This window comes from Chelonia mydas, chromosome 2, assembly GCF_015237465.2.
Source record: "Chelonia mydas isolate rCheMyd1 chromosome 2, rCheMyd1.pri.v2, whole genome shotgun sequence".
NCBI classification, from domain to species: domain Eukaryota; kingdom Metazoa; phylum Chordata; order Testudines; family Cheloniidae; genus Chelonia; species Chelonia mydas.
This window is the reverse complement of record NC_057850.1, coordinates 203342288-203364825: the sequence shown is the minus strand read 5'-3', so window position 1 is coordinate 203364825 and position 22538 is coordinate 203342288. Positions and strand designations below refer to the sequence as shown.

The following is a 22538-nucleotide window of genomic DNA, read 5'->3' as shown; positions in this document are numbered from 1 at the left end:
TATTCTACAACTACAGTAAATGGATTCTGAAAGGGCTGTTTTGTTCAGGAACAGACATAAATCATTTTCATAGTTATTATTCATTTCTACTGTGAACACAACTGGTATTTAATACAAAACCAAGTACTGTATTAGTAGCTTTGTGTCATGTTAGCTACACTTTGATTATGCTTCAATATGCCATGTTGTCTCTCTCAATTTAATAGCGAGTTTAACAGAGATCAAAGAAGAGTTGTCAGCAGTGCAACACAAAAGCTTCTGGAAATATATTTTTAGAAAGTCTCTGGGAAAAGAATCTTTATATTGTGTCAGTTGGTTTTGTTTCAAGTAGCAGCTCTGCCTTACAGATGATGGATTGAAAGATACATTCCCCCACCCCCATTTGGTTACATTTGGAAAGTAGCTAGTTCTTAGAGAGTTAGGTTCCAATCGCTAGAATCTCATAAAATTAGGTTTATTCTTTATATATATTTGTTTCATTTTTTCAGGAATTTAGTGTTATTTTGTTTTATCCATTTTACCCACATTGGGGGGGGGGGGGAGAAGAGGTGGTTGATTGCAGAGCGAGTCTGCCCCATGCTTACCCTGCAGTAACAAATCCTGTCTTTTGGTGCTGGACCTGGCTCCGCACTCCAGGCATTGCAACCTGGCACATAGGGTCATAGCACTGCTCAGGTTTGGCCTGGCCACCCTTCCCTCATTATGACAGAGAGGCAGCCAGGGCAAATTTGAGTGAGTGGCACAGTGACCCCAGGCACTAGGTCACAATGCCACTCCCAAATTTGCCCTGCCCCTCCATCCCAGTGATGATGACAGAAGGGCAGCAGGGCCAAACCTGAGAGGTGCTAAGACCACGTGCACCAGGTCACAGCTCTCAGAATGGAAAACGAGGCCCAACCCTGGGGGATAGGAGCCACCCCTGCAGTGTGAGTTTTTCATTTTATTTCATGTTATTTTATATTTGTGAAAAATGTGGGGATCTTCCAAAAGATCAAGTTTAGTTTTTGAACTGTCATTATGGACATAGTTTTACTACTAATCTTCCATACTTGAACCACTACAGTGGCAGAGCTGCAGCACTGCTCTATCTGACATTTGCTACAGTGACAGGAGGGATTCTCCCATCGCTGTAACATATCCACCTCCCCAAGAGATGGTAGCTAGGTCAACAGAAGAATTCTTCCATCAGTCTAGTGCCATTTACACCTGGAGTTAAATTGGCTGAACTACATCTCTGAGCAGTGTGGATTTTTCACACCCCTGAGAGACAGAGCTATACCAATGTAACTTTTAAGTGTAGACCAGCCCTAAATCTCACTAAAATAATCTAAATAGGAGCAATGCCCAACTACCTAAACTCAGTAATGAGCTTTCTCTAAATGGAGCATCCCGCAGACAGGGAAAACAAGAATATAGCCTAATCTGAGCTTTAAATTTTTTCCACTACAAACTCTGTAGCTCAGTGGTTCCCAAACTTGTTCCACCGCTTGTGCAGGGAAAGCCCCTCCCAGGTCGGGCCGGTTTGTTTACCTGCCGCGCCCGCAGGTTCGGCCGATCCGGCTCCCAGTGGCCGCGGTTCGCTGCTCCAGGCCAATGGGAGCTGCTGGAAGCGGCGCGGGCCGAGGGACTAGCACAGACTGTAAGGCCTAGCTCTCCTAAACTTCAAATGCTACTGCAGACAGCTCACCTAAAAATCCAACAGACTGAATTTCAGACACATGGATACACATCACAATAATGAATGAAGCAGTCAGCCTTCCCAGCTCTTCTACTCAAGGTCACGGTTTAGCTGAAGCAGTACGAATTTGTGCTTTTCTCTTAGCTTGTGAGCACTGTCCACACACATGAAGATACAATGTCTAATAGACTGGTTTCAGAGTAACAGCCGTGTTAGTCTGTATTCGCAAAAAGAAAAGGAGTACTTGTGGCACCTTAGAGACTAACCAATTTATTTGAGCATAAGCTTTCGTGAGCTACAGCTCACTTCATCGGATGCATACTGTGGAAACTGCAGAAGACATACATACATGTCTTCTGCAGTTTCCACAGTATGCATCCGATAAAGTGAGCTGTAGCTCACGAAAGCTTATGCTCAAATAAATTGGTTAGTCTCTAAGGTGCCACAAGTACTCCTTGTCTAATAGACTGTGGATGCAAATAATAAACAACAACAGCAACATCGGTTTCTTTTATACATAGTGAAAAGAGGAAAACAGTAAATATGTAACTGGAAATACTTTTAAGTTTCACACTTTCTTATCCCAACTAGCAGAGACCCCCAGTATGCCTGTCTTTAAATCAGGCCTCTCCCACAATACCACAAATGGATGACAGCAGAATAAACTGACTCAGCTAGATCAACTGTTTAGATTTCAGACACAAAAGAATTTGAATAACTGACCCAATACTACAAACCAGAAAAGGTCAGTTTTCAAAAACTATACCTTCAACTGTGACAGTACCTCATTGCAACTCCCATCCAAACTGAAAGAGGAACTTCAATAAATAGATAGAACTACAAAGTAGCAATCTAAACCATAGGCATCCCTGAAATATACATCTAGATAAGAGGCAAACTGCAAGCAGAACTTCTAAGGTATCCTAAAGGAAGACACCAAATAGATGCTCCAAACAGGCTCATGCCACTTTCTCCTAACCACTACAGAGAGAATTCCAGTGGAAAGTAATGCTTCTTTTTGATGCCAGCAGTCATTAACAAAATGAATTTCAAGAGTTGGGTATGTGGGCAAATGACTCACACCACTGCCCTCAGATCCAAATCAATTTCTATTCACAAATAAAATCCCAATTTAGTCAGTTTTAGTTTCAAACCTCCAATCCAACAGAAAATGACAATGCAAAAAATTAACACTATCTGCCAGGAAACTGATCATCATAATGTGACTAACAAAATTGATCCCTACATTTACCTACACATATGGCTAAACAATATACAAGATTCAGAACAAACCACAGCTTGAATCAGATGGTCACAGGGCCAGTTGGAGTAAAGCTGGGCTTTCATAGGCTAACTATTCACAATGTTTGAAAAATATAGGCAAATGATTACAGTCCTGAAGTCAAGTTACATTGGCCCAAATCCTCAAAAGTATTTAGATGCTCAACTCCCATTGATTTCAAATACCTAAATCCCTTTTTAATATGGAGCAATGGCCCAGATCCTCAAAATAAGTTACTGTTTTAAACAGCCCTTTTTATACCCAAAGAGATTCTACTCCACTTATTTACTTGTGTATACAAATTTAACATAAGAAGTTTGTAGATTTACCTGGGTAGAACAATACTACAGATTCTTCTGTAAGGACAGTAAGATTTGTTCCATACTCAGACAAGAAGTCCCACTGCTATGTGCATTTGTGCTGTTACAGGACAGTACACCCTAAACAATTTTATACTAATGTATAACATAAGAGTATCAAACTTCTAAAAATCTGAAGCCATTTGCTTCTGCACCAATATAGAATACTGCTACACCGAGTATGTATATAATACGCTGATAACAATGCTGAACCAGACACATGCTTTTCTACCTCCCACTTTTTTAAAAGTTAATATGAAAGAACACCACAGATAAGGTCAAAATCCAGTCTCAGTTACATTGGCATAAACCCCACTGACTTCAATGTACAGACACTGGATTTTGAGTATTTATCTGTATATAGTATTTGCTATACTATTGGTTTTAAATAGCAATAAGTCACCAGGCCGAGAAGAGCTCTGAAGGAGTTCAAGTATGAACTGAGATGCTAGCAAAAACATGTGCTCTAACTAAAGTTAACCACTGTAATAGACAATTGTTATTCTCCAACATTGTCCCTATATTTTAAAAAGAGATTATCTGGAGAATTACAAATCTGTACCTTTCATATCTGTACCTGCTAAACTGGTTGAAATGCAAATTAAAAATAGAAGGATTAAAAAAAAAAATCAGAAGACAATGACGTGATAGACTAACCGTCATGGTGCCTGCAAAAGGAAAACTCACATCTCACTAATCTATTATAATGATTTGAATATAATCAATAAAGTAGCGGATAAAGGAGAACCAGTTGACATAATTTCTTTAGACTAGGTCCCTGTCCAGAGGCCACTAAAGACATTAAGTAGTCATGGGGTGAGGAGGCAAAGTATCTTAATACCTCAAACACTGGCTAAGAGACTGGAGATGGAGCAGGATTAAACAGTCCATTTTCATCCTGGCAGAAAGTTAGCCGCAAGGTACCTCAAAATTCCATGATTGGTCTAGTGTATTTAATAGATTTACTAATGACCTGGAAAGGGGGAGGGAAGGGGGAGTGACTAGTGAAGTAGCAAAATTTAGATAAGAAAATTACTTAGATTAGTCAAGACTAGAGAGCAACTGGTCTGTGAGCAACTTCAAAGGGACCTATCCAAGGCAGGTAAATGGGTAACATGATGCCAAATGAATTTCAATGCTGATAAATTCAAAGTAATACTCACTGGAGGGAAAAACTACTCACACATTTGAGGGTTTTAAGATAACTGTATCAACTCAAGAAAAGGACCTGGATGTCACTGTAGAAAAAACTCATTGAAGATCTTGACTCACTGTGCAGCTGTTGTCAAAAAGAGCTAACAAAATGTTAGGATGCTAAAATAACAGGATAGAGAATAATACAGAAAATATTATATCATTATATAAATCAATGGTGCAGCCTCATCTTCAATACTGTGTGCAAAACTGGTCACCTCATCTCAAAAAGGGTACTGCAGAACTAGAGGGAATTCAGAATAGGGCAATCAAAATTATTAGGGGATGGCAAAACTCAAAAAAAAAACTTTAAAAAGGAGATGAATAAGAGGGGACAAAAAAATATAAAGAAATAATGAATGATCTAGCAAATGAACACAAGAACAAGGGGACATTCAGTGGAATTAAAAAGTGGGAAATTCAACCTTGATAAAAGACAACACATAATTAAGCCATGCAACTCATTGTCACAAGATGTGGTCAAAGCCATAAACTTAGCAAGATTCAGAAATGGATTGGACATTTATGAGAGTAACAGGAATATCCAGTAGCTAATGCCAACAGATTTTGTAATAGGTATTTAACCTCATGCTTCAGAGTTTAAGAAAGCCTCTAGTTACACAAGAATAGAAGGAAAGTGTGGGAGACAGGTTACCCAACATTTGCCTAATACTTCAAAGGAAGGTGTGTAAAACACCATACAGCTGCTGTTGGCTACTGTCAGAGACAAGATACTGACAAGATGGACAATCAGTCTAATCTAGTATGGTAAATCCTATGTTACCTGTCTATCTACTAGCATAATTACAGGTGTGTGTGCGCAGTACTTGTGTGTCCACCGTTTTTTAACAGTTATTTATTGGTGTTTCAAAGAATAGCAAATTTCCTAGTGTTGTGCATACATATATTGCTACATTAAATTAGATCATGGATTTGAAGAAAAAATGTCCTTTTAAAAATTGAGAAATTATCAGAATTTCTCAGTGTATATGTAACCCACACACCTTCTGGGTGTGGTGTTCTGTCCCATCTAGTGGCACCAAGACCACTTAGAGAGTTAAATTAGTCTTCTCTACAGCCTTAGCTAACAGTAAGTTGGCTTTTAGCACATGTGGTAGAGGCTCATGAACTAAACTCCAGAGGTCCCCAGTTTGATCCTGCACCACGACGACTGGGGTCATCGGCATTACATATACACTAGTAAGGACAGAGAAGATATTGCAATAGAAAACAGGCAGAGTTCCTGCAATTCACCTTAGAGTGCCAACAGCTCTGAGGTCTGTCCTGCCAACCTAAAGGATCACTATTGATCTGCCATGATTCATTCAAATGCAGAGAAAAACAAATTAAATAAATAGCATCAGTAAAATCAATTTGCAACTCATTTATGTTTTAGTATTGTCAATTTAATGAGATAATACAACTAAATATCTGCTAAATATCTCTCTCCTCTACTCTTCAACTCAACAATAAAAACATATACCAAGATATTCATTTTGCATTTTATATAGTTTGTTCAATTTTATATATGTGCATGCATGGGCACGCACGCACAGTTATATGTAGAGGTGTGTGTGCTGTTTACACTTACACATGCCCCTGACAGTTTTCTGATTGTGCACACTCATCTTTCTCCCTGCCTCCTCATATTTAAAAATCACTTCACGCACTATTGAATTGCACCCACCTACATGCAGCAGTTGTTTAACAGCGCACAACAGCAATTTATCAGGGATATGATAGCCATTAACTATCTATAATTACATGGGGAATTTTAGGTAGGTGCAATGCAGTTACCCAAGTCAGAATTTGGCCAGGACCCTAGGTTAAACACCCATATTCTTGAGAAAAATGCCATGAAATCTTTAGCAATCGCAAATGGTCAGGACCTTGATTTTAAGTCTCTTCCAAAATAGTGCCCCTCCTGCAACATGATGCCCCTAGTACTGACTTTAGTCATCTACTCATCACCACCACTACTTTCTGCAGCCATATAGCTAAGAGTTATTGAGGAGAACCTACAGCAAGTGATAGACACTCCTTTTTAATGCATGCAGATATAAGTCTAAAGAAATAAAGTAAAAAATTAATAAGCATGTATTCATCCAACCCTACCTCCTGTAGTTTTTGATATCTGATACACTATGGCTCAAAGTAGCACAGAAGTTGCATTTCTAATTTCCTGGAAACTTTGCCCTGATTGCTTTGGCACTATCTGCCTTCCCTTGGGATGAAGCCCCCTTCCAGCGGAAGGAGACAGGCGGGCACAGAGAGATGAAAGCTATACCTCCAAGGCTCCTAGGTCACTGAATCTATGTCAAAGTCCATGGACCACCTTTGCCCCCAAATCCTAGACCTGATCTGGAATAGTCCAGTCCCCATTGTAAAATGGCCAGAGTGCAGAGGCACCACAGCCAGGGCTTTTTCTCCCAGGAATACCCCCCATATTAGGGACAGGATGGGTTGGCACAGAGCCATTATGTTGAGTTTATGGATTTCCTTTACACCAGGTAGCTGGTTAAGCCAGTTTTCTGGCAGCACTGTGTACCTGAAGCAGACCAAATCAGCCAGGGGAAGGACCAGAATTTGCCCTGTATTTCTGAGATATAGTCAGATATCTAAGGTTTTATAGCACTCTGAGAGACAGAGTTTGTATTACTCTACTTAGAGAAAGAGCATAAAAACTACATAACAAAAAGGTATGGTGTTTACACCCAATATGTTGTTGTTGGTTTAAAATGTCCTAAGATATATACAAAATACTGTTTCATCTTTTATCAATATTTCTTCATGATTGGTTCTGTTAAACTTGCATAACAGCTAAATTTCAAGATCTATAGACAGGGTAGAAAATGATTGGTTGGGCTGCAATATTAGCCTGTGAACTTATTTTCACAAAGTATCTGTGAAGTTATTTTATAGATTTAATCCAATTTAACTCTATGAAAATACTACATAAAAAAATACCACATATGCACCTAGTAACAGATATTTTAAATGTCCAAGTCAAAGACCAAAACAAAGATGTACACAGCTTCTTTGTTTTTTAACTAGATAAAAAAGGGAAGGGAACTTGCATTTATATTTGGGAAAAAAAAGAAAAAAAGACAAATTAGAAGGCTTTTTGAAGTCAATGGGGTTACATAGGTTTTAAACCCGTGAGACAAGAATCAGGCTCTGTCATTGGTAGCATAAACAAGTTTCTACTGGGTTATATGGATTGGCAAAACATAAAAAAACCCCTCTTAATTAGCAAAATGTTTTCTCTATAATATAACAAAAATACTGACTTGTAACTAATGAGAAGTGCTCTCCGAGGAATAACTAGTGAAAAAGTAATCAGTTAGAATAAAAGGTGTACTGTAGGAGTTGAGCAAGGCTCATTTATTTACATATACCCCCTTTTATGTACACGGCTGCAGGTAGATCATTTGGCAAAGTCAAACTCTTCTGAACAAATAAACAATAAGCTAGTTTGAGATAAACAGTATTATATCAGTTACTAACAGACAGAACCTCTTATGCTAGTGAGTAAAAGAGAGAACAGTCTGACCTTGTGCTCCAGCCTCGTGTTCACCACCACCACTGCCTTTATTTTGATGCTGAAACTTTCACTGACAGCACAGTTATTGGAAAAGATGTTTTTAATAGACAACTAATGTCATGTAGATAAAGAATATAACACAGACTAAAATCAGTACAAAATACCCAGGGTGAAAATGGCCCATGAGCTATGAGAATCTGAGATGCCCAAAATGCAGCAAAACTTCACATAATTTGGCTTCAGAGTTTAATTGCATAGAAACTCAATCACTTCCATGCAGCAGAGTTGTGCTATGAACATCCCTGCACAGTCCAGCATGCAGAGGCATGTGTACCAAGGCAGGGGCATTACCACTGGGTCCATGATTATAAGGTTCTCCCATATAAGAGGTTCAGATTTGTATTATTTTTATTACAGTAACACTTACAGGACCCAATCAACATCAAAGCCCTAGTATGCTAGGCACTGTACAAACATATAGCAAGAGACAGCCTGTACCCTGAAGAGGTTACAGTCTAGACAGACAAGACAAACAAAGGGTGGAACGGGAAACAGGCACAGTGAGTTGAAGTGATTTGTCCAAGGTCAAATAGTAGGTCAATGGCAGAGCCAGGCAGTGCCCTATACATTGGACCACATCATCCCTCACAGTGGCTATGGCCCCTATTCCAACTGAGGAACTAGCATAGAAACCATGGAGGGAATGCAGAGTTGGTCCACCCCATGAACATGGGTACGTGGGGGGCTGCATGGATTCCACAGAGCACAATCCCACTTATTTTCTTGCAACAAACCTATTTAGGCTTTCACAGGAAGGGTGCAAATTCAACTTCATCTGTTGTTTCAGGCAACTCATGCTGACTGGTGCAGTAAATCTCTAATGATAACTAATCTACATCCTTATCTTTAATTCAAACTCATTCAAACTAAATTTGCAATGAACAATCCAGCCAAGGAAAATATAAGGCATTTAAAAGGTATGGAAACGATTTTCCATAAACAATAAACAAACTGGTTCCTTGTATGTGAATATCATTTTAATTATGATAGGCTAGCATTAGTGTGGGGAAAAACTTTTGTTTCTTTACAGGAGTTTCCATCTGTTCAGTAAAGAAAGGTGGCATATTCTGCTCCACTTTTTAAAAAAGTTATTGCCTCCTATTTTCAACATTATCATTAGCACAAAAATGTACATCTCGATGTGTAATTTCCTCAAGATACAGAATTACTATGGCACTTCCTGCTGAAAACATTAGCACCCAATACTTGATGAGTACAGCACAGTTTGAGCAAGATTCTACGGCATTTTTTGCGACATTCACACCAGCATCTGAGAAATCTACCATGAATTAACAAGAGTTGTGCACTTGGAAGTAAACAAATTTAAAAAAAAAAATCGATCATACTACTCCACAAAGCAGACTTAGTTCATTTATTTTGAGAAATGTAGTTTAAGGGACACAGCTCAGATTTGAACAAAAACACCCAACAGGATCATACAAAAGTTAAGGCCAATGGAAATTCTTTTGTTACTTTCTTTTTAATTTCAATGGAAAGAGATCTTTTGTTCTTATACAAGCATTTCCCTGGTGGGTTTCCAAACCAAACACTGCAGCACTGCATGAGAACCTGTAGGTGATGTCAATTAGAAACAGATGCTAAAAGAAAAATGAAAGTGACTATATTATTTTATCATCCAATCAGAGACAAATGCAAAAAGTAAATACATTTGTAGCATTCTTTCAGTTTTACTAAGCGAAGGTGTTGTTAATACTGCAAGGTAAAAGAAATCTGCTTTAAAAAAAAAATGAAGAGGTCAAATTCACTGAGAGGCATGTGCAGCCTGAGTCAGATTCTTTGGGTGGGGAGAACAAAAGTGGGTTTAGGCTGCCTTTGTGCTTCCCCGTATTTTGGTCTGCTCAGCACCAGTTCAGGTGGGGATATGGTATGGCTAGACAAGGGACAGGGCAGAGGTGATGCTGGAGGTTCTATTGCTAATTGGAGAGGGCACATTATGGCTATTGAGCCTATGGCAGTCTCAGGATTAAAATAGCAACTGTGAAGGTAGCTGTGGAACCACTCCATGACTAAGGGAAGGAACCCTTCCAATAACCCCAGCTTCCAGACTGGTTACTTAGCAAGGTTCTACTGTATTTATGTATTACAGCCAGTCAATGTTTCCCACACAACAATATGACACATGATTATTATAAATATTCCCAGTTTTGTCACTCACTTTGAAACAGTTTGTATTAAAAAAAACAAAACACCAAAAATATAGACACTGAAGTTACATAAGAATGGCCTACTGGATCAGACAAGTGCTCCATCTAGCCCAGCATCCTGCCTCTGACATAGGTCAGTGCTGGATGCTTCAGATGGAATGAACAGAACAGGGCAATATTCCAATGATCCATCCCCTGTTGTCCAGTCCCAGCATCTGGCAGTTGGAGATTCAGTTTCCCAGGAGCTATTGTGGTCACCATCCCACCAATGTCTTAATCATTACTCAGCATCTCATGTGTCACCAGTTACAGCACTGCCAAATTAAAAGATACGATGAAACATCTGGTAGGCGTATATAATAAGCCAATTATTATAGGAAAAATTCAGCAGTATATATTTTTAGTCACATAATAATACCTGCTAAGATGAACGCTGCTTGAAGTTACTAAATGGAACTTCAAAGTCAGTAAAATTCAGGATTTAAAGCAAGTGCCACCAGTATTAGTCATTCCCCCTCTATAATGATGACAGTTACATCACCCACAATGATAGTCCAGTATTTTATTTTATAAATTGATTTCAGTGTTTTTCCAGGGAACAGAATACTGTACCTTACACCCTTCATTAACGCTCTCATACAGAAAAACAATAAAGTCAATTATCTAAACACAGCCAATAGTGTTTATAACTGTAAAATATTTAGGGCAAAGCTCTTCCTCTCCTCTCTGATCCACAATCTGTACTGTATGTTCTGCACTTCCAGGAACATAACACAACCTGAATGCAATGGAAGCTCTACACATTAACAAATACAAACTGTGCAATAGAGAACTGCCTCCTGAATGGAAGACGGTGCAGAACACACACCACGTTCTTTCTTGGGTGCCTCTTTTCAACTAAAATGAAGAACAAAAAGCCCAGGGTGCTGAAACAATTCATATAGTTGGGGTGCTGAGAGGCATTAAACCAAACTGTAATCGCTGTATATGATGGAAAGAACTTCAAGCCAGTGGCGTGGCAGCACCCCCCTCACCTCCAGTTCTAGCACCTATGCACAAAACTCAAATTTTCTTTCCTTTTCCCGGGGGGCGGAAGCGGGGTATCCAACAACACTTTTATTTGAAGTGCCAACAATGTGACTGTGCTTTACAAGGTACAAATAAGTACAGTCTCTGCCCCCAAAACTAACAGAAATCCCCCAGAGCCAGATCTTGCAAACAGGCATAAAAATGACTTTACTCACACAAGTAGCCCTATTGACTACAGTCAACATTAATGAAAGTAAAGTTATTTCCATTCCCAGGTGGTTGTAGGACTGGGACCTGGAACATTGAACGGAGAAGACAGGATGCACTCAGAAGTTGAGAGGAAGGATTACCTTTCAACGTTCCATATTTTTTAAAATGATCACTTCTTCCATTCTTCCCTATTCAGTGTTCTCCTTGAGTGTAAATAATTCAGTGCTCTTAGAGGGACCAGTAGGGGCCTGGATTTTGCTGAGGATCAGCCCTATTACCTGAATGCAGAAAGAGGAGGTCAGAGCTGACCTGTACATATCTGAACTAGGAACCATGTCTTTCTCGACTTGCTTTAAGTCAAAAAAGAGATTACTTGAATTTTTTGTTTCCTCTAGTCCTTTAGGGGACTTCACAGTCCCCAGAGATCTTCGGATGGATAAAACACATTCTCAGAGGCCCTGGGTCTAAAGAAACATTACTGGCCTCAGAAGGTATGTGTACACTGCAATTAAACATCTGCAGCAGGCCCATGTCAGCTGACTCAGGCTCACAAGGCTTGGGATAAGGGGCTGTCTTATTGTGACATAGACATTCGGGCTCAGGCTGGAGCCTGAGCTCTGGGACCTCGCAACCAGGGAGGGTTCCAGAGCTCGGGCTGTAGCCCGAGCCCAAACATCTACAGCACAATTAAACAGCCTCTTAGCCCGAGCCCCGTGAGCCTGAGTCAGCGAACATGGGCCAACCACTGGTATCTAACTGCTGTGTAGACATACCCAGAGAGGCTCCTCTGGGTCCAGTGGAGCAAAATATCAGCAAAATGCAGTTGTGGGTTCCTCTGACCAAAGAAAACTCTTTTCACTACCATCTAGATTAAAGAAAAGTTTATCTAGAATCAGTCTGCTCTACTTTGGCCTAGTTGTTTACCAGATTTGCATATGAAACACTAACATCTGCAGTCCAGAAATGGTTATTGAGCCTTTCCAAGCCTTGTTCTAGTAGGCCTTTTCTTTCAGCTCTAAATTCTACCAGTCTCTGAAATTAGGGAAAACCTGGTTATAGAGAATCAACACAGGTCAGAAATATATAGTCCAGTTTTTTGCTCCACTGAACTGCGGGAAACATGCATATTTTATATCACCATATGCAAAGTAATTGTAAGGCAGTTCTTAGTCATTCCTGTCACAGACTGGAAGTTTGGAATTAGTCCTTGAATATTCTGTTGCCTAAATGGGGCACTGACAAGACTGACAGATCAAAGAGATGAAAATACTGACTTTTTTTCTTATATCTGTTTGCAGAGTTTATGCCATTCTTTATACATTTCTCTCTACCCCAAATGCTTCTTTTTTTCTAATTAAAGAAAATTCCAGCAGCACTTACTGATATGCAACCTTAAAAAAACTGCAAAAGCCTTAGCACTTATACTGTGCTTTATCATTGTTAGATCGCAAAGCATGGTTATGTATCATTATCCCCATTTTATATACAGGGAAACTCAGAGAGAAATTAAGTGATTTGCCTTAAGTCACATAGCAAGTCAGTGTCAGAGCCAGGAACAGAACACAGGTCTCATGACTCCCAGTCCTATGCCCTATTCAGTGTGACAGGATGCCATCCTAGAAAAGTAAACAACAAACAAAAAGGGATTTCAGTGAGTCAGAGTTCACTTGAGAACAGTTTCACCTAATACGAAGGATATGCCTACACAGCAGCTGGAAGCGTGCTTCCACGTGCAGGCAGAGAGACACACGACAGCTCTGCTCGAGAAAGCATACTAACAGCAGCAGAATGGGCATGCCTGGTGACATGGCATGCTTAGGGATGGCCACCTTAGTACAAGCCCACCCAACCTTAAGTATAAACTCAGGTGGCTAATCCTAGCTGCTGCCTGTGCCGCTGGGGCCATACTGTTTATTTTTTGCACACCAGCTTGAGCAGACCTATCATATCTGTCTACCAAGGCTCAGAGGCATGCCCCCAAATGCTGTAGACATACCCTAAGAACGAATTAGTAGCAATGCACCTGCTTAAACCTGATGAAGCTGGATTTTTCCCTACGGATTCACATACAGAGGAAGTCCCGTACACCAGACATATAGCTATCCCTTTTCTATACAGAAGGAGGCATGTGTAAATAACACCTTTTTAGGATCTTTCTTGTCACTTTGCTGAAACTGCTTGGGGTGGAGCTTCATAGGGTATGTCTACACTACAAATATCTGAACCAGGGTAGACAGGCTCACGATAGCAGGGTTCAGGCTAGCATTGTGGACACTGCAGCTCCAGCAGAGACTTAGGATAGCCATCCAAGCTCAGACCTGGGATCAAGTAGGCTTAAGAGTCTGAGCTACCGCCCAAACAGCAGCATCCAAATTGCTATTTTTAGCACACTAGTGCGAGTCTGTGTATGCAAGCTGGGAGGCTAACTGCTAGCTGCAGTGTAGACACACCCATAGAGTCCTGGTGAAATGGAAGAATGGCACTATCTTGCTCCTCAACAACACTATCCCCCAGAGCCCAGAAATTTTCAGACAGATAACCCAACAGTGAGCACTACTACTGCATGGGATCAGGAGAACCCAAGCACTGGCCACATGGCTCCTGCTGGAGCCATCCTGCATACAGTGCAGCAGCAACTCTTCTTGCAGCATGAACTCATTCCATGCAGATCCCAGAGATCTGTGGGGTTGTTTAGGGTCCTGAACTCCCAAAATCCACAGCTCCCACTCTCTTCTACAAAGATAGACAGCTCAAGAAAAACTGCAAGGTGAATCAAAGGAGATAGCAATCGGGCATTTGTTCTGTGATGCGAAGGTATTGATGACATGACAACTAAGTGTCATATCCTCTTTTGTGGTATATTTCTGCTGTACATGAGTATGTGCAGGAGTCAAAGCAGCCAGTTTGGGGCTAGATGGTATGGAGTCTAGAGACAGCATGAAACAATAGCTGAGAGACGTGAAATAAAACCCCCGTGAGAAAACAGATGGGCAACTCAGATGCCCAAATATTTACAGTGTAAGTGTTCATGTTGTTAACTATTTAAAGCTTGATTAAAGAACACAAGATTTATAAAAGGGAAATCATGTTAACAGATTTCCATAATCTGCTGTGGGTGGAATCTCATTGTAGTTTCATGAATGAGCAGAGTGTGGGTAGTGTCTCATGGTAGATCTACACGGAACAAAAAAAAAAAAAAAAAGTGTGTGTGTTCTCAGTTTAGCTAACTTTGGTTAAAATACCAATGAAGACACAGCAACTCACTTTAACTCAGGTTAGCACCCTAACCTAAAGCCTGTAGGGGACCTTGGGTTGAACTCAAGCTGCAAACCCAAATTGGTACCATGTCTACACTACTATTTTAACCCAAATTAGCTAACCTGAGTTAAGAACAGTGCAGACATACCCTTAGAGAATGTCATTATTCCCCACCCCTTATTTGCCCTTGAGTATATGTGAAAGAGGACAAGAACAGCTGAAATGTAAAAGACTTGAGCTTCAAATCTTCCAAGAAATTATTAGAAATTACTTTCTAAAAACTGTTTGGAACACCTTAGCAGTGTCCTTTTGATACATTTTTGCAAGTTTTCCATATTAGAGGAAAACAAGATAAAAATATGAAGATTTGCATGAATAGCTATATGTCTAACTAGTCCCAGCACTTCTTAGCTATAGTGTTTGTTTTAAAATACATACCAGATAATGAGTAAATCCAATAATAAAGTATACCGATTTAAGCCCACTCCTCCACACTGATCCATGCAGGCAAACCTCTGCACATGTGTGGAGCTCCCCACCCATCTGTATTAGCTTGTATCATTAGGGTCTTATAAACAGACTTGAATTAGCACCTGCTGTGCCACTAGCACTGAGAAGAGTATGGTCTAGTTGGCGGAACACGACTGGGAATTTTTGGTTACATTTCTGGCTCTGTCACTTACTCACTAAGTGAACCTCAGAAAATAATTTTAGCTTTTCTGTGCTTTGATGGCCCAATCTGCAAAATGGGAATAAATCCTTATTTTACAAATTAATAAAGACTAAATTAGGAATGTGAAAATTCATTATTGTGCTTTGAGATCTTGTTACGGTGCCACAGAAGTGCCTTATATCTAGAACTGGCCAGAAATTCTCAACAAAGCGCAGTTGTCAGAACATGCTGATTGGTTGAAGCCAAAACTTTTCACAGAAATTTACCCGTTTTGACAAAACTTTCTTCAGGAAGGGTTTCTCGGGTCCAGGATGGAATTTCTGCTCCAGGAGAAAGAAAAGGAGTACTTATGGCACCTTAGAATCTAACCAATTTATTTGAGCATAAGCTTTCGTGAGTAGCTCACGAAAGCTTATGCTCAAATAACATGGTTAGTCTCTAAGGTGCCACAAGTACTCCTTTTCTTTTTGCGAATACAGACTAACAGGGCTGTTACTCTGCTCCAGGAGAGAGACCCAGGCCAACAGTAGTCAATAAGTTGGTGAGTAAAGCACTGATTCAGACCAGGGGATTGAACCTGAGTCTCCGATAAGTGCTCTAACCACTGGCCTATAAGCTATTCTGGAGTAGGTGTCTCTCTCCCCCCACCCCACTTGGGTTTTTTTTGCAAGAAATTTCAAAAGGCCTGTTTGGTCCTAACAGGAAACATTTTGATATCTTGAAATGCTACAGGGTGGGAAAAACCATTTCCCAGCCAGAGCTGCTTATAACTTCCCGAGTAATTCCTGCTTGTTGTGCATCCATGAAGCACTACTCCGGGGCTCACTGACTAATGTGCTAGCTAGAAAGCCCCCCTACCAGGGCATCGTTGGCGGGGCTTATGCCAGCCTGGGGCAGAACGAACCAAGACACCCAGACCTGGCCCAGCATTTGAACACAGCCCCTGCCATTCAAGCATGCAGCAAACCCGACTTCCCTATAGATCACAGAGGCAGGCGGTTATTGCTGGAGCCGGAGAAGGCACCGAGCTCTCTAGGTAGGAGCAGGACTCCCGCACTGGTGACTCACGGGAGAGCCCCACCCCCTCCTGCCCGGGCGAGCACAAGCCAGGGAGTCGAGCCGACCCCCTTGTGCACGGGGGCGGAAAGGGGCAGTTCCTGGGAACTCCCCTCCGCAGGGCGTGGGGCCGAGGCCACTGGTCTCCCGGAGCTGTCAGCGGGGATTGGGGGGGGAGCCGCTGCTGCTGCAGGGCAGGGCCAGCGGGTCACTCACTCACTCACCCGGCCCCCGGCGGCGGGGTTCTTCCTCCGCAGCGTGAGCCCGCTCCGCAGCCGCGCCGGCAGCTCCCTCAGCTTCTGCCGCAGCTGCACTTGCTGCTGCGGCTCGTGGTGCCGGGCGCTCGGCCTGCGGCTCAGGGCGGGCTCCGCGCTGTCGCACGGGGGCTGCATCTTGCCGGAGCCCACGGCCATCCCGCAGCCCTCCGGCCGGCGCTGGCTCCCCACGCGCGCCCCTCCGCGGAGCGAGCGCGGCGCTCCCCGCTGTCACTCGCGGCTCCCCTGCCCGCCGGCGGCGCGCACCTCTGCGCTGGGCGCGGGGCTGGGGGGCCGAGGGGCCCGCTGAGTCATCCCACAGGTGCAGGAAATGCTCCCGCGCCGCGCTCTCTCCACCCTTCCCTTCTCCCTGCGCCTCCCCTGGGGACGCTGCTCCCTGCCCGCTCAGTGGCTCTGGCAGTGACAAAGCGCAGGTGAGTGGTAGGGTGGAGGAGGTGCGGGGAGCAATCGGAATAAAGTCCTGTTAACTCCTTGGCTGTCAGCGCCCACCCACCGCCTCCTGTCGTACGCAATCGGTTTCCTGGTTAACCAGCACGGCTGCAATTCCAACGGGGGGGATGGTAGTGGAGACAAGGGACCAGCGGCAGCCCCATGGCTAGGGAGCTGGGCAAAAGTTTTCAGCCAAGACCCCTTCCTCCTGCCCAGCTGCAAAAGGCAGATGTGGGTTGACCAATCCATTGCTTCAATGAAAAGAAGAAAACAAAATCCCCCCCCCCACCCTCCCAAAAAAAGGCCTCCATGTTCTGTTGTGACATCTTCAAAATGATTTTTGGTGTTGAACCTGACTTCCATTTTATTAAAACAAAGACCAAACAAAAAACTCAGCCACCCCACACTTGAAAATTAAACACACCCATTTTGTTTCAGGTCAATCAAACCATTTTGGTTGACCCAAAATGCAATTTTTTAGACTTTTTTGTTTTGCCTAAAAATTTTCATTTTGGGTCAATTTAAAACTTGTTTTTTTTAATTTGGCTAACAAACTGAAAAATCAGTTATTCACACAGCTCTCGCCATGTCATCTTCACCTGCTCTGAGCAGGCTTGGATGACATAGTGCTTAAAACTCCAGTAGCAGCAGCCTGGAGTCTTTGTCTGTGCTCACACACGCCCATTACACCCACTGGTGGAGCTGAAACTGTGGTGACAATGGTGGGAAAGATTAGCAACATAATCCTAGCATAGACAGGGCTTTAGGAAGTAAGGAGTCCCGATGAAATGCGGTCTGAGTATTTTGCTCTGCTATGGTGATTTTCAATCCCCAAATCTCAATACACTTTACAAACATTAATGAATTAAGCCTCACAGAAATTTAGGGAGGGAGGTATTTTTTTTTTTACAAATATAAATGTATAAATTTTACAAATATGAGTTAAACTTCCCCTATATGAGTCAATCATTGACTTCATTTGGATTTATATCCTGTAAAAAGGAATTAAGTCCAGGGAAACTGAGGCACCAGTCACTGGCAGAAGTGGGAAAAGAACCCATGATATCATATGCCAATTTACTTGCTCTAACCGTAGACAGGCAAGATAGTCTTGTGATTAAGGCTGGAACTCAGGAAATTTTGTTTCAGTTCCGGACCAGACTTCTCACATGAGCTTGGTCATGTTATTCAATCTATGTGTCTCAATTGCTTTCTCATTCCCCTTATCCATCTTGTCTAGTTAGAGTGCAAAGTGTTTGAGATAAAGGGTGGCTCTTCTTATTTGTCACCCAAAGCTCAGAGTTAAGGCTGACCATCGGTGCCTTGTGCCCTGCCAAACAATGAAGGTGCCTATAGTTAAACCTCTGAAAAATCAGGAAATATAAGGCACACACCAGCCCTATCTGGCGACATTAACTCTGCCCCTGAAGCTGGCAAGAGCTACACTAAGGGGATATACACTAAGGGCTAGGCTACACTAGAAGCACTACAATGGCGTAGCTGCGCCGATGCAGCTGTGCCACTTTAGCACATCTGGTGAAGACTCTGCCAACAGGAGAGGGATCTCCTTTTGTCATAATAAAAACACCTCCCTGAGAGGCAGTAGCCAACATAGTGCTGCCCGCACTGGCACTTAGGTCAATGTAATTTAAATCACTCGGGGGTGGATTATTCACACCCTAGAGCGACATAAGTTATACCGACATAACCTGTAGTGTAGGCAAGTCCGCAGTTTGTTTTAGGCAATGCTGCCCTACAATCAGCAGACATGAGGAATGACTAAGTGTTCCATTTTATGTGTTGTATTGTGTTCTTCAGAACTGTACTTTTTCTCCCTCATCTGCATTGCAGTCCAACTGCCCTTCACTGTGTTAGGGATAGCTGTATTGACTGGTGCTAGGATTACTTGCTGCAGGTTGTCACACTCACACTGTGATATGAGGAGAGGTGAATCTGCACCCAAAGGTATCATGGATCCCTTGTTTCTGTTCTGCACGATAGGGCTCTGATCTCTGTCCAAGTCTCTAGGCACTACTGTAATTATAACTACTGTAATTACTACTTTACTTCTAGTTATACTCCTGTGTATCACATTAAATAATTCATCAACACTTTATCAAACTGCATTACTGTCATTTGAATAATACAATAGAAGCAATAGCTAGAAGCAATGGGATTAGATTAAGAAAAGGTAAATTTAGGTCAAAGCTCAGGAAGAAAAATGTCAACAGGGACATATAAACCTATGAAGAGTCTCCTAAGTAAAGCATTGCTTGGAACACTTAAACTAGACCGACAAACGCCTGGAAAATGTACTTTGGGAAACAATACTGCTTGGAGATGGACTGGATAACCAAATAGGTCATCTCTTACTTCATCTCTAACTTTGATGATTCCATTGCCTTTCCAGAGCCCTAGCCAAGGAATATGGCACCTGAACTCACAGGTATTGTCCTGTCACCTACAGGCCAGCTCCCATATTCTTGAAGATTGCACAAAATGAAGTTTTGAGCCCATTTAAGTCAACTGGACTTTTGCATATGTAGGACCAGGGACTTGGAGGATTAGAAGTTTTAGCTATTTTGAATGTGTTTGTTTTCTTTAACTCTGTATCACAATAAAAAGAAATGCCATAAAATAATCCAAGATGCTTCATGCCTGAGTGCATTTCATCAGTTACGTAAATAGATAGAAAAATTGCAAAACACAATTATCTTGAATTGGACTCTTCCTGACAAAGCATAATAAACATTAATTTGAGACTTAAAATGTTCTGGCTTTCTGATGCTGTTAGGATAATCAATAAATACTATAATTAACATATACCTCTTTGGTATGCACCTCTATAAAAATGAAGAATTATTGTACAGAAGTTTCAGTAACAGAAATAGGCATTGGGGAGCCACTGAACATGCCTGTAACAGGCAGTGTCCCTGAGCCAGCTTCTCCTAGCTGCCATTTAAACAGCTTGCACTCAGCTCTGCCCAGACTGGCAGCAAATTCTCTCAAAATAGAGGAAAACTTGCAACAGCAATAAATCTGCACAACCATATTCCTTTCACTCTCCCAGGCATTCCTAATGGAGCAGAGGTCCATCTCATTCTCCCTGACCTAGAGGAGTCAGGCAAGCAAGTAGTTCTCTTCCTGCTATTATCTTGGGCTTGTCTGTAGCGCTTAGTGAAGACACTACCCATGCTGACAGTAGAACTTCTTCCATCAGCGTAGGTACTCCACCTCCATGAGATGCAGTAGCTATGCCAATGGAAGAAACCCTCCTGTCAACATAGTGGTGTCTATATTGCCAGTTAGGTTGGTATAACAACAACACTTAGGGGTCTGACAGCGTAGTCTCTCTTATGAGGGAACCAGCAGGTCGTATGCTGGCCTCCTTCCCAGAACTCATTTTGGTTGGCTGAGAAAGAGAGGTGCCCTGTTCTACACTACAAGACTCCTGGTCCTGGGCCCTAAAGAGAATAGCAGCCTGGGCATTTTTCAGATGCTAACTGTTACTCCAGTTTCATTTCTCTCAGCATCTGCCTCTATCTTTCCTTGGGTCTTCTGTCATCCCCAGTATGCCTGGAATGGGGTAGTCTGGCCCCTGAGACTTCACCCTCTAGCTTCAAAAGGCCAGTATACACCACGACAATGCCTTTTTTTTATCCATTATTATTGAGATTTTAAAAGGAGTCCAGGGGATTTAGCAATACATCTTCCATGAAAGTCAATGGTCTGCTTTGAAAATCTCAGTGTATATGTCTAACTCTGAAACAAAACCATAAGACTCACTTTGATTGCTGTTGATGCTCTATTCTGCCGTCAGTGGTTCAACTTAGATAAGTCTTTTGGGGTGGTAGCTTTTTCTCGTCTAATCATTGAGTGGGATTTCATTTTTTTAAAATTTTTTATTTTTATTTTTACTTTATTTGTTGTGCTTTAGAAAATTATCTATTTACAGCATTGACCATAGTTGTGGATTTGTAATACACAAAAAATATCCTTTAGGGGCTCGGTTGAAGATGAGATCATAAGATGCCATTCTTCCTAATTGAGTTGGGGTCTATTCACACATTTTATTTCAGCTTCACTGTTTCAAGTTACTTCATTGGCTCATATGCCTTTGAAATAATTGCAAATACTGAAGCTCCTGCTATTAATTTTCTCTCTTCATGACCTTCAAACCTCCTCACCTTACCAGCTGAACAAGGCAGCAAACATGCCTCTTTTAGTTCTACACTGCACATAGAGCTGCCCTGCTTCACCCTCTCAGATCTTTGGGAGACCTTCTTTCCAAAGACCAAGATATCTTCAAATGGATGGTCAGATTGCCTCCCACCCCTCATGAGTGGGATCAGGAAACACTCTCTGCTGTTGGTTCTAACACTTCAGACTAAGACACCCCAAAGTGCACTTGGTGGGCTAGTAGGTTTCTATCAGTGTTATTACTGGAGTCAGAATTATTGCTCTTCCAGAGGAGAGTTTGGAATCTTAAATCTTAATGCAGCTCTTACTGTCATTTAGTCATTTTTAAAGAGTCACTGGATCATTCATGATGAAAGGGGCAAAACTAATGTAAATACAGTTAAAAGTCACATGCATTGTTTTGGAACAACATAACTATAACAAAATAACAGGAACAATGCACATGCTGTGGTAACCATGAATTGCCAGAGCTAATGAACCTGGCAACTCTTTAATTATATTTGTCTTTTTCACATACTAGGAAGAGTGGATCCTTATGACTCCTCTGGGAAATTAAAACTCTTATAGCTCTCACTGCCTGTCTGGCCCTCTCTTGTCCAAACAATTTTGTCATTGAACTATTGTTCTTTCCCTTACGCTCCAGGATTACACTCTGAAGTGGTTATGATCCTCAGTGACATTAGTTCATTGTGTATTTTTAACTACACACAAATTTCAGAATGACAAGTGATTAATAGCCTTACATTTAAAAAAAAAATCCTGGAATCAGTAACTGTCATGATAGCTGTAATCAAAAATCCAGAGTCATTTCATATGTACATTTATTTAAGAGATTGCAAGGGCCAGTTGTGCCTTTGAAAATCTCAGTGCCCAGTTCTCACTGAAAGGGAATGTGAATTAGGCCATTTGTGCCTTTAAAATAAATTTCCCCTACCTGACCTGTGAGTTTACTTATCTTTCCCTCCATAACTGTTAAACATTTACAAATATGGAAGTTAGGATTCTTAGAACTGTGGTATACATACACATTCAAATTTCATTGAATAACTTTTTTCTTCTGTTAATGTTTGTTATTAGTAAAAATTGCATACAGATCTGCTGCTGCTCCTTTTGAAGCCCTCCTTAT

General features: G+C 41.6%; 1 protein-coding gene across 5 annotated transcripts in view; it reads right to left on the bottom strand.

Annotated features, from left to right (window-relative positions):
* The window catches only part of RAPGEF5 (Rap guanine nucleotide exchange factor 5), a 216142-nt gene extending 198858 nt beyond the window's left edge, over window positions 1–17284 (bottom strand). For 2 of the 5 annotated variants that reach the window (XM_037890563.2, XM_043541062.1), the window contains exon 1: window positions 16733–17283. In XM_037890563.2, coding sequence (XP_037746491.1) covers window positions 16733–16921 — 189 coding nt within the window. In that variant the 5' untranslated portion in view covers window positions 16922–17283. Of the gene's footprint in view, window positions 1–16732 lie in introns of all 5 variants that reach the window. The other 3 variants (XM_037890560.2, XM_037890561.2, XM_043541063.1) reach the window with 2 other exon arrangements.
* Between the last annotated feature and the right edge of the window lie 5254 nt (window positions 17285–22538).